General features: G+C 40.7%; 1 protein-coding gene across 2 annotated transcripts in view; it reads right to left on the bottom strand.

The window, feature by feature from the left end:
- Window positions 1–1,125: 1,125 nt before the first annotated feature.
- The window catches only part of col6a4a (collagen, type VI, alpha 4a), a 61,356-nt gene continuing 47,342 nt past the window's right edge, over window positions 1,126–15,139 (bottom strand). For both annotated transcript variants that reach the window (XM_083761343.1, XM_083761342.1), the window contains 16 exons: window positions 13,851–13,913; window positions 13,551–13,601; window positions 13,244–13,279; window positions 11,618–11,680; window positions 11,375–11,437; window positions 11,145–11,180; window positions 10,983–11,019; window positions 10,672–10,683; window positions 9,646–10,139; window positions 7,846–7,942; window positions 6,674–7,348; window positions 6,482–6,575; window positions 6,137–6,294; window positions 3,318–3,488; window positions 1,772–1,816; window positions 1,126–1,562 (listed from right to left, as the gene is read on the bottom strand). In XM_083761343.1, coding sequence (XP_083617469.1) covers window positions 1,387–1,562; window positions 1,772–1,816; window positions 3,318–3,488; window positions 6,137–6,294; window positions 6,482–6,575; window positions 6,674–7,348; window positions 7,846–7,942; window positions 9,646–10,139; window positions 10,672–10,683; window positions 10,983–11,019; window positions 11,145–11,180; window positions 11,375–11,437; window positions 11,618–11,680; window positions 13,244–13,279; window positions 13,551–13,601; window positions 13,851–13,913 — 2,271 coding nt within the window. In that variant the 3' untranslated portion in view covers window positions 1,126–1,386. The remainder of the gene's footprint in view (window positions 1,563–1,771; window positions 1,817–3,317; window positions 3,489–6,136; window positions 6,295–6,481; window positions 6,576–6,673; window positions 7,349–7,845; window positions 7,943–9,645; window positions 10,140–10,671; window positions 10,684–10,982; window positions 11,020–11,144; window positions 11,181–11,374; window positions 11,438–11,617; window positions 11,681–13,243; window positions 13,280–13,550; window positions 13,602–13,850; window positions 13,914–15,139) is intronic.

The raw sequence follows: 15,139 nt of genomic DNA on the forward strand, positions 1-15,139 counted from the left end.
AGGTTAACTCCAGGCTATAAAGCCCACACACAAACAAGCCCACAACCCTGAAGATTTTATGTATTTATTTTTTTTAACCATGAAGCACCATTGGTCAGTTTGATAAACTACACACACTGAAGTTATGTTCAATTTACAAACAGTGAGAGAGGATGATATAGAGACTGAACGTTTGGCGAGGTTCACTTTCAATCTCTATCCAGTGCAGTGATGAGTTCCAGACCATTTAAGGCTGACTCTAACTCGGACCTGAGGTTTGCTCCAGCAACTTTAGGGATTTGTTTATGGTGTAAAGTTGAGACTGTACAGACGCAAGGGAAGCCCCTTTGTTTGCAGTTCATTCCTCTGAAGTGTAAACCATAATCTGTCCCATTTCCAAGTGCTATCTTCATTTAACATTCAAATGACTGCTTTGACTGTGTTTTCTATTACATGCAATGACTTGATATTTATTGGCAATTATGTCAAAGTATGATCAATGATAGAGCCAATAAAGCACAGCAGCAAGAATGGTGTACTGTACATCAACACCTGGGACCAGCTTAAAGGGTGTAGTGAAGTGTACACATAAAAATGATTGATGAACCAATGTCCAGGAAGACTCAAGCATTTCTAAACAAAAGTAAGAGAGATCATCTTATCTTCTCACTGAGTATAGCACCAAATGTGTACAGAAATGTATGTAACTGGCAACGCTGAAAACAATAAATAGAATATTAAAAAAGAGAAGGCTGATTCTACTATCAGATACAACTATCATTACCGTTTGCTTACACTGTAATTTAACTCTGAGATGGGTCCACTATCAGAGATTTAGCTTTGTATGTTTTACACCTGCTGTTATTTTATTTATTGTCATTTGTGTGAATCATCCATATAGCAAAACAGAAAATCTAGCAAACACCAACTCCAAAAACATGTGTATTACAGGTAGCTGACAAATTTCGAATATTGGCATTGCTTATGTAAGCATAATTTGACCATTTACACCTTTGTGTGTACTAAGTTGTTTACTTGTGAATTCATGCAAACTGACATCTGGCCCCAGGCTTGACTATTAATACATCTACACTTTTGACTACACCTGCTGCAGGACAGCCAAGTAAAACTCAAATCAGCACATCATACTATACATATCTTAAGAATTGTATTTATTATGGCCAGGCACAATCTATGTGGAATCAATGCTCACCGTCACATTTTCGAAGGCCCCAGTACAGATCAAATTATAATATCGAATTGCAAAGGCCTGTATGTACTTTTAAGTGCTACTAAACCCATACGACGAGGAAGACGTTTGGATATCATAGAGACATCTTGACATCTGATGGACATCTTGGTCAAACTCAAGCTGCGTAGATGCACGTAACTAAGCTTATTAGCTTATTATCGCCTCTTTATCAGACAGAGATTTTCACATTCTGTTTGCGTCTCAAATCGATTACCATTCCCGCCACAACCTCCAAACCAGAACCGAGAGCACTCGCTCTGCTCCGTGTCAAAGTACCACTTCATGGTGTAGTTCTGACAACTTCCCACATCTTGCCTTTGGAAGCAGACATCTGGGCCACAGCGCATGGTGGGTGGCAAAGGAACATTTGGAGGAGAAATTTGAAGAAAAAACAAAGAGTAGGAAAGGAAACCATTTTGTAAGAAAATGCATATAAAATAATTGTGGAAATGTTTGCATAAAAACAAAAACTGTGCTTGACATTGCAGTAACTTTAAAGCTACTGCCAGACAGACATTCAGAAATTAATGTAGCCCTTACCTTTGTTAAGATCACTGGCCTCTGTTTTTAGGAGGTAGGTAGGGTCTGTCAAACAAAAAACAACTACTTCAAACAAATTCAAAGCACTGACATACAGAAATATTGTCTCCATATTGAAATAACAGTGTCCTGTTATTAAAAGCAGTCCAGTCACCAACATGTTACTTGGTAATGGGCAACAGTTTTATCCTCAAACTAATAAACAATGCTATTGATCAGGAACAGCCCAGGTCAACAAGAGTTTAACATTAAATTCATACTCCATTGTGTGAGGGTGTCGCTTGTCAAAAATAAACTACCCGTAATTTCCGGACTATAAAGCGCACCTGAATATAAGCTGCACCAGCTAAATTTAGGGGAAAAAACAAATGTGTACATATACAAGCTGCACTGGACTATAAACTGCAGGTGGGCATAGAGAGAGATTTAGAAGGTCCCCTAGTGGCCGTTAGCTGTAAAAATCTGTAGATTAGCCGCACCATTGTATAGGTCGCAGGGTTCAAAGCATGGGGAAAAAGGTAGCGGCTTATAGGCCCGAAATTACGGTATTAGCTTGTAGGCCTAGTTCTGTTCTTTTTGGCAAGTGACAATGTTGTACTGTATAAATTAGGCTTAATGCTATTATTATTATTCACCTCAGTGCCTCTCACTTGGAAACTAACGTTGTCTCAGGAATCATTGTTAATGCTTGTTAAAGCCTATTATGCTATTTAAAACAAGAATTAAGTAAGTGCCACATGCATCACATCAAGTTTGACTTCAACACTTGAGGTTAATATTAAACAATAACAGACAGGTTGGCTGGTACTGACCAAAGCATTATGGAAGATACTGTAAAATAAGATAAGACAAGATTAAATAAGATCACCAGAGGGAAATTCAGGTGTCGCAGCAACAGCAGTGATAATGAAACACAGGAGAAGTGCAGTTAAGTATAAGTCAATTACCAAACCAGTAAAAATAAAATATTGAGCAGCTGGGCCTAGATAGCTGTACTGGATCTCTAAATGAATGAATGAGTGAACATGTACCTAAAAACTATAAATGCGTTATCAACAATGAAATTAAGGATGAGTGAATAATATCTCACTTATTATCCTTAACCTGCTGAAGTTAGGCAATGTACAGTACATCCTAGTAGTCCATGTGCAAGTGCGTCAGAGTTCATGCAGTAGTCAGTAGTCAAAAATAACAGTCACAGTAAGACAGTGCAGGTCTAAGCAGGTGAAGCGTCTACAAGAGCAAAATCATCTATGTGTTTAAAGGGCTGGATATCGCAGTGGAAAAATGATTATAAAATACAACTTTCATTCCATAGTAAAATCTATGGCTCAATGTTGATTGTTGTACAGTAGGCCTATGTATACCCGATTTGAAATACCCAATTTTCTCAAATACTTTTAGGGTGATACAAAGCATGATATTTGATATTTCAAAGCTTTTGTGAAGCTGGTAACAGTTAGCTACCCAACATCTGTACCACTAGATATCGATAGCGAGCCCTGGTTTGGGGACCATCTCTGGAACAGAGTGCTTTGGGACTTACTATAGGTGCCACATGTCCGGAAGCATTCATTTTCCGTGCTAAAGCTGTTGGCATTGCCGCCACAACCACCATACCAGAAGGGGGAGCATGCACCGATGGCTTTGTCAAAGAACCAGCGCTGGCCATAGTCTGCACACTGAGTGCCAATGTCTGAATCCAGCTGACACTGAGCTGAGAAAGCAGAAGATGGAGGTTTAAAATAGACACACACTATAATGTTCAAGTGGAATACATGCAGTTTGTTTGCATACTATACTCAGCCCTGTGATATTTGATACATCATAAGGACATGTTGCTAACACAAAACATGCATTCAGCCATGCATTCAGGTAATGGTGTTGACAAGGCTCATATTTAAGTGCACTTTCATTTGACCTGTAAGAGAGTTGTGCTTTAACCACTTAAACTCTATACCTAGTTGACCACGGCCCCCCTGTGGTCTGTACTTGGCATCATCCTTTTTCCCCCTACACCAAACCTCCCCCTACACCAAACCTCTTCACCGGCAATAGCCTCTACAAGCCACAATGATTTTTTGGCCGAATGCTCTCCTATACAGGTGTGCCCAGAATAGGGAAACTAACGTTCATGTGGTTAACCCATTCTGAACGGGCACCCATTTTGGTGTCGGCATCATGTTATGCTTTAGCTATTGAAAAATAGCAGATCTACAAGCTCATATCGCGCCACCGAGTGGCGCGATACGAGCTTGTAGGTCTGCTATTTTTGAAAAATCGAAGAGCGACTGACATTTCTAGAATCTGATCTCAGGTCAGAATGAGTTCATCAGACCAGCGTGTGTCCGGCGGAAACCTCGTATGAATCTGATCTCAGGTCAGAATGGGTTAAAGAGCATAGAATATATTATGATTCATAATTCTAGTCGAAATATTGCCAGGTCACCCCAAAGAAATATATTCTGATTTGATTGTGTAAAAGTTCTAGCACTCAGTAAACTGTCCTGTGTGGTAAAAGTGATTTTATTTGCAAAATATGGGATGTAGAGAAACGCACACCTGTGTTGGTATAGTGCTGACCATGACTGTGTGTGGGCCTGTAAACTAAACACTACACATTCCTGTCTTGATGTAAAATATGTTTTGACTTAGCTCTTCATTCAGGGCAAATTATGAACAACTTCATGGTGTCATTGGAATTTGTCAACATAATTATGCATTATTAGCACGAAGTGGCTGATCACATCTGGTATCTTGGCCTTGGGCTGTCATAGATTTCTTGTGTCTCTAGAGTTCTCGTGTCTCTCATTTCGTTTGCATATCTACTGTATGACCGTCTTGGTCTCAATCTTCCTATAGTCACTGGAAAGCCTGTACTTAAAGTATATTTTTGATACCAATACTTTTGTACTTTTATTCAAGTAATTTTTTTAATAAAGGCCTTTTACTCAACGGTATGTTTATATTGTGGAATTGCTACTTTGTTAAAATGAAATCTGTCTTCCCCCATTGATTGTGAGATTGCAGCCTACAGTACTATACACCTGGCATATGCTAAGCAGAGACATTGGCCGGGTTTCCCAAAGTGATTTTAGGTTGTGCGTTAATCCCTGTGATAGTGTAATGATAATAGCTAGCTAGATGATATATAAAGAGGAAGTCTTAGAATAAAACTAGAAAAAGTACCCCTCAGGTTCTGGCCTCCTAGTGGCGCTATAATAGGCCAATGTGAAAAGGGTGCCATTTATTCTTACGCCTTTGATGGCAATTGGATGATTTGAGGCATTTTGTTCAAAAAATATGTTTAGCTAAATTCTACCTGTTGGTGGTGCTATAACAGGCCAATGTGAAAAGGGTGGGATATATTCCTCAGCCTAGTAGGAAAGTGGGTGAAAGATTTCATGTAAATTGCAAGCTGCGTTCATGCTTTGAGGCTTTTTGTTCCAAACCGGCCAATCCTGCAAACTTTGAAAGCCAATGTTAGCCAATTAGGAGGGTGCAGTAGCCTACTTAGTTCAGACTAGTCATTAGTCCGACAAACGACAACCTACCTCAAACCCTAACCTAACTATAACCGCAAGCACGGGAGCAGCGCATGTCGGATTAATGCTCCAACGGAATTATGTGTGGTGCGGATCCCAATTAGGATGGAAAATGACATATCGGACAGATCCATCTTGAGGACATGACTATAGAGATACTGTGTAATGATTTGGCGCTATAACAGGCCGTTCTGGAAAATTTGGCATCGTTGGCATCCAGGGAGTGTGTGCAAAGTTTGGCATCGACCGGGTTAACGGTGCCGGAGATTAGCTGGTAACAGACGGACAGACGGACACAAACACATACGGACACACACATGGACAGAGTGCAAAACATACTCTCCCCATGCCTGCGGCTGGTGGAGACAAAAGTTCAAACAAGGGTATTGTGCACAATGTGCAGTCACAGTTACAGTTCCAATACAACAGTGCTTAAAGCTAGTTAATTGTCAGCATTATTTTATTGACGGGCTGGTGCAATCCCACTTGTTACAGGCCACACTTAATTTGCAAGCACCTTATAAGGAAGTTGCGTGGAAGTTGAACAATCGGTTAAGTCTGGCATCGATTGCTAGGGCTCTTCGACAGCTCTGCGTGCTTAAGGTACATCGTAACCTGTTTTAAGAGAGGCGCTTACACCTTCGATAAACACCCGTAACGTAAGCCCTTCATAGCAGAGCCTTCGTATGGATCGCATGTAAGCACCCTGTGCAGATTCTCTTTGGGAAACGCGACCATTGTCATCATCATTAGATACCATTTCATCCATGTTAGACAACCAGTAAACTGACTCTTCATGCAGGCTTAGTGTAAAGCCTACCTTTCAGGGTAGGTTGTGAGTGAATGCCCTCTCCATCTCCCCTGGAGAAGATCTCTATCACATCCAGCTGACTCAGGCCCTTCTGTGTCCGATGGCCTGTATGTGCTTCAAAGGTCTCCCGCTCCTCTCTGACTTCCTCCACATTTGCCTCCCCTTGGCTGGAAAAAACGGTCGGAATATGATTCTTTTACTAAATTAGAACATGCATAATGAGTTTGTTAACCATCAACAACAAAAAAAATAGCCGAACATTCAGCAAAAATAAGCAAAACAATATATAGGGCTTGGGTGAATTTAATTGCATATACTGTACACCTAAAAGATACTTGATAATGTCAGCTGTACCCGAATACAAATACTTCCTGTCCCTGTCCCTGTTGACCCTCCAGCTGGTCACAGGTCCGTTTGAGAGAGGCAGGTGGGTACACATTCATCCCCCCTAGATGCAACAGAGACCACACACATTTATTTGGGTATAATGCTGTGATTTTATGTGAAGTAATACGCTTTCTTTTTTAGTTACATGCTTTTTCTTACTGTTAAGGGCAGAGAGGAAGGTCCTGAAGAAACGCTGGGTGTAGCCCTGTTCCTCTGCCTTCAGATGACTCACGTGGATCAAGTGCTGCTCCGTGGGAGGACTGGCCATCTCTTCTACTTGGGTACGGTTGTAACCCTCACCCACTGTCACCACAAACACTGCCACGCCCTGACATTTGGCCTCTTGGGCGATGTACTTCAGTTTGGCCCGGTCCGCATAGGCCGTCTCCGACCCCACCACGGCCAGGAGCACCCTCATCTTCCTGGGCTTGGTGGCTTTGAGTAGCACCTCCCTCAGGGTGTACTCTAGGGTTTGACCCAGCACTGACCAGCCTCCCTGCTGCTGCATGTCCTGGACAACGTGCCTTTTCATCAGTTGATGGGTCTCGTACGCTTGCAGGCCAAACTCCAGCTTGGCAGATACTAGTGTACCTGGTGTGCGGAGTGAGCCGCTCTGCTGGACAAGAGCCACTCTAGCCTGGCTATCTTTCTCGCCGGGTTTGGGACTGACAGCCAGCTGCTCCACCACAGAGCCCAACAGCTGTTGGACGCCAGTAAACTGGTCAGCCTGGACCTCCCTTGAGCCGTCCACAACTACAGCAAGGTCAATATCCACAGCCTGTGGTCCTGGGTTCTCTTGGATGCTGCCACACTCCTCTAGGGGGCTACAGGGATCTGAAGAGACCAGGGAGTAGCCACTACTTTATAAACTCACCAGTAAGGTTAAGCATGTGTCCTGGATAGTATAGCCTTGTTACCGCGTTATTGATATCAGGTTGCAAATTGCATTTGTATTATGAATTAAAACGGTACTCAAATTATTGTGTAAATAATGTATTATGTTTACAACTAACTACCGGTATACTTTAATTGTTATATAAATGATGTGTTACTGAATACCGATTAGTGAATTTCTTATGTAAATTATCTCATTACAGTTACAGTAAGATTACATGTTACTGTCTAAAATGCCTTGCCAGCTTCACACCATGAGGATCCATACATGACAACCTAAAAAAAGAAGTTAAATCTTCATGTGTTTTGAAGTTGTGATACGTTCTTACAATAATGCAAGTTATAATTTTGATGAAAGGGAAGCTATAAAAGGAAAGCTAACAAAGGTTGTCATGAATGTCAGCAGGCTAGTTAGATGCATGTATTCAAGTCATTACCATAACAAATAGCACAGTGTCTGGTCCTTCGCAGGTCAGCAGCCAGGTTTTCAGATTTTTCCAGCAATGTGAATAAAGCACTGCCCGTGTCATCAACCTGCAAGCAAAAATGTCACTGAGTCACTGTTATGTTTGCTATTAAAAGTACTGAAAATTACACAGATGAAATCCTGCCCCACCCATGCTTACTGTTCTGACATTCCATATGTTGATCTGACCTCATCAAACCCTGTACACTCAAGACACACTCCATATATGGCCAGTACAGAATTCATTCCATATGTTGATCTGACCCCCCATGCCAAAGCGCCATCGCTCGCCCAGCAGTCTGCCGTCACCCAGGCGTGCACGAAGGGCGAGGTCGCTTTCTCGCCCTCAGAGCATCTTACTGGTATAATATAATAATGTATCATCGTAAAGTTAGATTATAGTTGCATTTTAGCCAATTCTGAATGAATGAGTGTAGGATTGTTTCAAAAAAAGTATTTTCTGTTGATTAAAGAACTGGAAGATGGTGAGACCCTTTTTACTAAACACATAATAATACAATATCTCAATTTTATATAGTGCCCAAAGACTCTTTACATATATTTGTTTCCACTGTCGCTTCAATCGCTTCACTTTGGTCGTGCAGGTCAGCGTTAAAGTCCCTTCACTCCAGCTCACTCTTTTTCATCCCCCTCGAGTGGTGGATTGTATTATTTATATAACAGATATAAAAAGTACACAGTAATTTAACATTGAGAGTGTAACCAAATGGACCCGGTCCTTCCATTTTGTGGTCTCGAAACACCTTTAGGCTACTGGGAAAGTGTGTGCATCACAGTGCATGTGTTCACGATAATGCACGTTAACGTTGCGGCTGTTAATTCTCCCGTGGACTGGGACTAGAAGAACCCTGTTGTATTTGTCTTTTTTTAAAGGATAAAAAATTGCGATAATAACTGTACCGGTTAATTAGCCGGCAAGGCCTGACGGTAACCGGTAAATAAAATGTCTCCATTTGGCCAGCCCTAGTCCACCAAATAAGCATATGCACAACACTCACTGAGTATCAAAGAATACACCATTGTACTTACTTTGCTTAAAAAAAAAAACTTTAACATTACTCAATAATGTAATTAATGTAGTTCATGGTTAAGCAACAACTTCCTTTGTAAGACAAAATGGTAACAGTAAAGCAACCTAATCTACCAAAACCTTAACTGAAAAAGTAAACTCCATGTAAAGGGATTGGAATGAAATCATGGGTCATAACGTTCTCCTGGCACACTGAGACTAATTCCTGCTACTACTAGATTTGTCAAAGCAGAAAATGGAACTGGTCAGATGCCTTGAGCCCTTGACGTTCATCCTTCGGTTGTGGTGTTCGGTTTACACTTTGGCATAAGCCTAGCTTGTTCAGTACTGCATTGTTTAACAATTAGCAATACTCCCTTGGCTCCAACTATCTGTCAGAATGAGCCAGGGAAAAGCTTGTGCAAACTGGTTTTCTAGCTTGATGCTACTGTTTTATGTCAGAAGATGTGTCATTCAGATTCCGATCAGACCCCGCATTCTGAATACACTGTAATCTAATCAATTGATTAGAGGACATAATGCATTTCTGAGGATATGCTTATGGATCATTTGGTTCTGAAGTGAACAGCAGCTCTGGACTTACTCCTTTGATTTGTTCTATAGAACAACTCCCAGGAACCTGATAATACAACAACTGGTTTGGATGGGAGAGTTGATTACTAAGGGTTCAGAAATATTGCAAATAGATATAGATAATTCATTCTGGCTAACAATGTTCACCTGTAAAGCCTGGCGGATATTAGCGCTCTTCTTCAGTGCGATGACTGCAGGAACAATGTTGAGGGCCCGGAATTCCATCATTGCTGTAACAATGGTCTCTGGGTGCTGGGATGGTCCATTGGCGAAGAAGACAGCCACCTTTCTCATCCTCATTCCCTGCCGAATGCGCTTGAAGACATTCTGACCAACGAAGCGCATGGCTGCACCCAGGTGTCGCTGGTTGGCTGTGCGCTCCAAGGCGATGTTTTGAATGGCTTCGATCAGCTGCTTCTTGCGGCGGTAGTCTTGGAATCGGATCAGGTACTTGGTGTAGGTGCTGTATGCCACCACAGCAACGCGTGCGCCGGTTGGGCAGTTGCTCTCAGCAATAGTTATGTCCTCCAATAGAGAAAGGAGGGCAGAACGTGTTCTCTCAAATGCATCAGGGGTCACATCCTCTGACATGTCCAGGGCAAAGACCAGCTCTGTGGGGTATGCAGGGCACATCGTCTGACCTGGACAACAGAGAGGAATATGAAACACTATACAGTATGTGTACCATTCATAAGGCTCTAAACTCTTCTAACAAACTAGGGCAATGCCTGTTGGTTATGCAATACCCGTTGTACCCGTGTCAAAGTACTTTGTAGGACTCCAACTACTGATCATTCCGCCTATCCATCACTTTTTCGATTTATCGAATAATCGAAAAGCACATTTTGAATAATTCGTTTTATTTTGTATTAATCAATGAATTGACACAAAAAATATATGCGATTTGTGGATGTGTAGATATAAATAACTGCTGAGCCGACCAACTTCCCACACACACACACACCAAGTTTGAAATCAATTGTTTGTTCTGTTCTCGAGATATGCAAGGGAAAGACAGACAGACATACAGACAGACACACACACACAGATAGACATTCTTTGCATTCTGTGCGGATTTGTGGAAGAAATGTAATGAAAACAAACAAACTTATAATAAGTGTTGTACTTACAGTGCAGTCCTTACTGACAGAGTGGCAAAATCGAGAAACTTACCATGGGAGCATGCTGGTTAGGGGAAAAAACATCAGTTAGATACAAAATAAAATTACAGAAGATGATGCCAAGTATTTCATCAGAGAATTATTGTATACTGTATATCAAATCATCACATTGTAACAAGAATATTGGTGACACAATTATGTGTCCAAATTAGGTTTCTAGATCAAAATTGCCTCCCACAACTTCTACTGTAAGGTTGCCCTTAAGCAAGGCACTTCACCAGCAGAATACAGGACGTCAGTCAAAAATGTCAAATTGTCAAATATCAACATTATTGGATGTATTATTTTACAACATGCACTTACCACAGTTGTCTCGGATGTAGGTTATTAGCTGGCATTCCTACGGAAAAACAGTAGTCAAGTCAATGTAATGTTAATACAATTGTAATGTAATGTTAAGTTAATGTCATGTACTGTTTCATAACAGATCACTGGTTCAAGAATCTTGTGTATAAGACCACTTACAGACATGGCTTTTGCTCCTGCAGGGCCTCTAGGACCCTGAATGGACAGAGAGAATAACTTGTTTTTACGAATATGTATTTCATTTTGGAACATTCACTTGATCACCACCCCCAACACCATCATTGTTTTGCAATACTCCAATCCATCCATTTACCCATCCTGAGCCTAAACTATAATAAGTAATGTGAATGTGTTGAAGCATTATGTACTGTATTAGGCTTCATACTAACCGGATGACCTGGATGTCCTGTTTCTCCGGACACACCTGATTCCCCTTGATGGCCTGAATACCCCTGCATCAGTTGGGAAATAAAGAATAGTAATAATAGTCACACATGAACGGACACACACGCACACACAATTAACACCCTCACAACTAAACACAAATATTTCAGGTTTGTCTAAACATTTTCACAAATGAATTAGCCATAATTACACATTTGTTTGGTGCTGTTTTGTAATAGATAACATACCCTTCTACCCAGGTTTCCTTTGGGGCCTGGACCTCCACTGGTTCCCTGTAGCCCACTTTCACCCTGGAGACAATTAAGATTCCATAAAAAGAAAGTATTGCTTAAATAAATACAAAGATGCCAAGTGACTCAATGACTTCTTCAATGTATTTTGACCAGTGAGGTTTATTTAGTTTGACTTTTGTGCTGCACATTCATTTTGGGAAATTAAATAATCCTCCAATATTGATATTCCTGTCTTGATGATATTCCGGGCTTCCGTAATGACCCCTCCCATGTGGTTTGTGTGTTGTTTTGTCTGTTCTGTGTAGAAGGTAGTGGCCAGCCTGAGATGAGAGTCATGAGTACACATCTGCCTCCAATCATCCCCTGGAGCCTATTTAATATAGAGCAGCAGTGGCCTTTTTATTTTCTATTGAAACAGAGGCTGGTTGTGGCAGCCAATCACAGTGCACCATTCCTACTCTGTCTTGTGACATTGACACTGACAGTGCCGACACTGACAATGTACTTGCACATCGCAACGCGACGCAGAGAGAGAGAGGCAGTGACAACGTACTGTATTGCCTATTAAAAAGGCAATGCAGTAACAGTACCGCAGCATCCTGATATGGAGGAACATTGAGCTATGGTAATCACACGGCACAGGTGAATGAAATCATAATTTATGATTATTCATAAGGGCTTGCTGATTGGACTTTTGACACAAAAAGTGTTGTTTTGTGTTTGGTTGCTAGGGTTTATTTTGTACACTTTCAGTACACCTTCACTCATTACACTACTGACTCTGATGATGACTAAACACGTCACCTTGTATATTATGTATAGTTTCTTGTTTGTTAAATATATTATTATTATTATTATTAGTTAAATAAATTACTTTAATTCATGACAAAAATGGGAGACAACACACAAAGGATGAATTCAAGCCAGTTCATGACACCTCGCAGAGACATCAGATGCTGTAATGCATTAATAGTGGGCAGCGGTGGCTCAGGGTTAGAGTGGCTGGATGGTAACCGCAAGGTTGCCAGATCGAACCTGGGCTCCCCCAGAGTTGGTGTCGAAGTGTTCTTGAGCAAGACACTGAACTCCGAATTGCTCCTGATGTGTTGGTTGGTGCCTTGCATGGTTTCCCCCGCCATTGGTGTGTGAATGGGTGAATGTAATGCACAATCTATGTACAGTAAAGCACCTTGGATAAAGGTGCTGTATATATGCACCATTTACCATTTAATAGTGCACATTGGCTCTATAATGTAGCCCTTTGTTCCAGAAACATCACGGGACCTAAAATGTCTTGCATTCGGAAGATATCATTGCCAAACCTACAATCATCTTTGCATTCCAGTGCATCCCTATCTGCCTCTGTGTTCATGACCTCAGCCTAACTATAATTTGGCATTCAAACAAAACATGCACTCTGTCATTGCATAAAATACATTTGAACCTCACTAGTGGATAATATTAAATATTATCTAATATTTAATCCAAGGTGCTTTACTGTACATAGATTGTACATAGATTGTGCATTACATTCACCTATTCACACACGAATGCAGGCTATAAAGACAAAGTTTCTCAACTTTTAATGTCTCACGGATTAATTAAAATGAATTAACTCACTGGAAAACCAGGATAACCAGGGAAACCAAGCTCTCCCTAGGAGGAAAAAAAACAAGTATATTAGAAGAATTATGAGACCCAATAAGAACATTATTTTACTTGTCTCTCTGTTAATCTATCTTACCTGCAGTCTGCTCTCCTTTCCAACTATGTTGCTGAATAACAGATCCAGTGCCTGAGCACTTATTGTACATAGCCAAAGGAAATTACCTTTCAAATTCTGTAAACCTATATTACAATATACAATACAATATCCAATAAATTGTGCAGCCCAGTCTGAGAGTACTAGTTAAGATGAAGGACATACCTTTGCTCCCTGCCGTCCAGGGGGTCCATAGCCATCTCTGCCATCCTGACCCTGAGAACACAGAACAGAAGTTGTAGAGAGTAATGGACAGATACACAGGTATTCACATGCACATACACTAAACATGAGCACAAGCACAAACTCAGTAATGCATGATAAACAATTCCAGAACCTAATTTGTGTCCTGACCCATGGCTTAAGAAATGTCAGACCGAAGGGCACACAAACAAACACAAGCAGACACATGCTCATGGACACCATGCCTATTCTACGTACAAAGCACAAGCCCCGACATCTTACCGGCATTCCCCTGGGGCCCTCTGTTCCTGGCACTCCCGGTACCCCTGAATCACCAGGTTGACCCTGCAAAAATGCGACAGTTGATCAGAATAGTTCAACTAGACAGAGTTTAATTCCACAGTGGAGAGCGTGAAAATGTAATAAAAAATGAACTGATGATCTGTGTGATTATTATTCTTATATATGTTTTTCTTTCTTTCAATCATTTTATTTTTCATTTTTGTACAAACCGACACATGACTCACATATACATACAGACTAACCGACATACCTACATACATTATACATACATACGTCCATACATCATCTTCTTCTTACTACTTATATAATTATTCATGTAGTTTTAGAAATCATAAAGCCTTTGTTCTTAACATGAATAGTTCCTTAATTTGCCAAACCTCTTAATAATATTTCTGCGTATTCTACTCCCATGTATTCCACAACTGGGCCCCAAACCAAGAAGAACCCATCCATGTCTCCTTGGAGAACATGTGTGAGCTGTTCTAGTGGGAGCAGTTGTAGAACATTATGGAGCCAACTCGATACAGATGGAACAACATCCCAAATCCAACATTGTAGTATTGACAACCTAGCACAGTACCATAGTATATTCAGGATTCTCTTAAATCTATTAAATGCAGGTGTCGTTGGGTGTAAGCCCAAGATACATTGTAGGGGATCTAGTTCGATCCTTAGCCCTATTATAGTAGAAATCTCGTTCTTCACTTCATCCCAAAATTTTTGGATTACTGGACAGCGCCACATTAGGTGCACATACGTGCCCACGTTTTCTTTACATTTCAGACATGTACCAGAGCAGTCTTTATCATATTTGCTCCTTTGATATGGAGTAGTTTGTAGTTTATGTATAATCTTGAATTGGATTTCTTGAGGCTTGTAGTTGCAACATATCTTTTTACTATTTAACATATGTTTTTTCCATTGAAGGTCATTAATTGTAATTTGTAAGTCTCGTTCCCACGACTGCCTGCTGATGTTGGTATTAACGTTCTTTATGGTAATACATTTTTGATATATATAATATATATATTTTTTTTTCTTCAGCTGGCAGACCTGGTGAACAAGTCTCTCAATCTGCTCTGGTCCATGTCCTTCTTTATACTGGGGTATAGAATTTAGATAACTTCGAATTTGTAAATACCTAAAAAAATGTATCCGGGATAACCCATATTGATCCTGTAGTTGTCCAAAAGACTTCAAGGTACCATGCTGGTATAGATCATTTATCACCTGAATTCCTACTGTATGCCATTCCTTGAACCCAGGGT

The sequence above is a fragment of the Protomyctophum parallelum genome (genome assembly GCF_964188405.1).
Source record: "Protomyctophum parallelum genome assembly, chromosome: 3".
Lineage (NCBI taxonomy): Eukaryota > Metazoa > Chordata > Actinopteri > Myctophiformes > Myctophidae > Protomyctophum > Protomyctophum parallelum.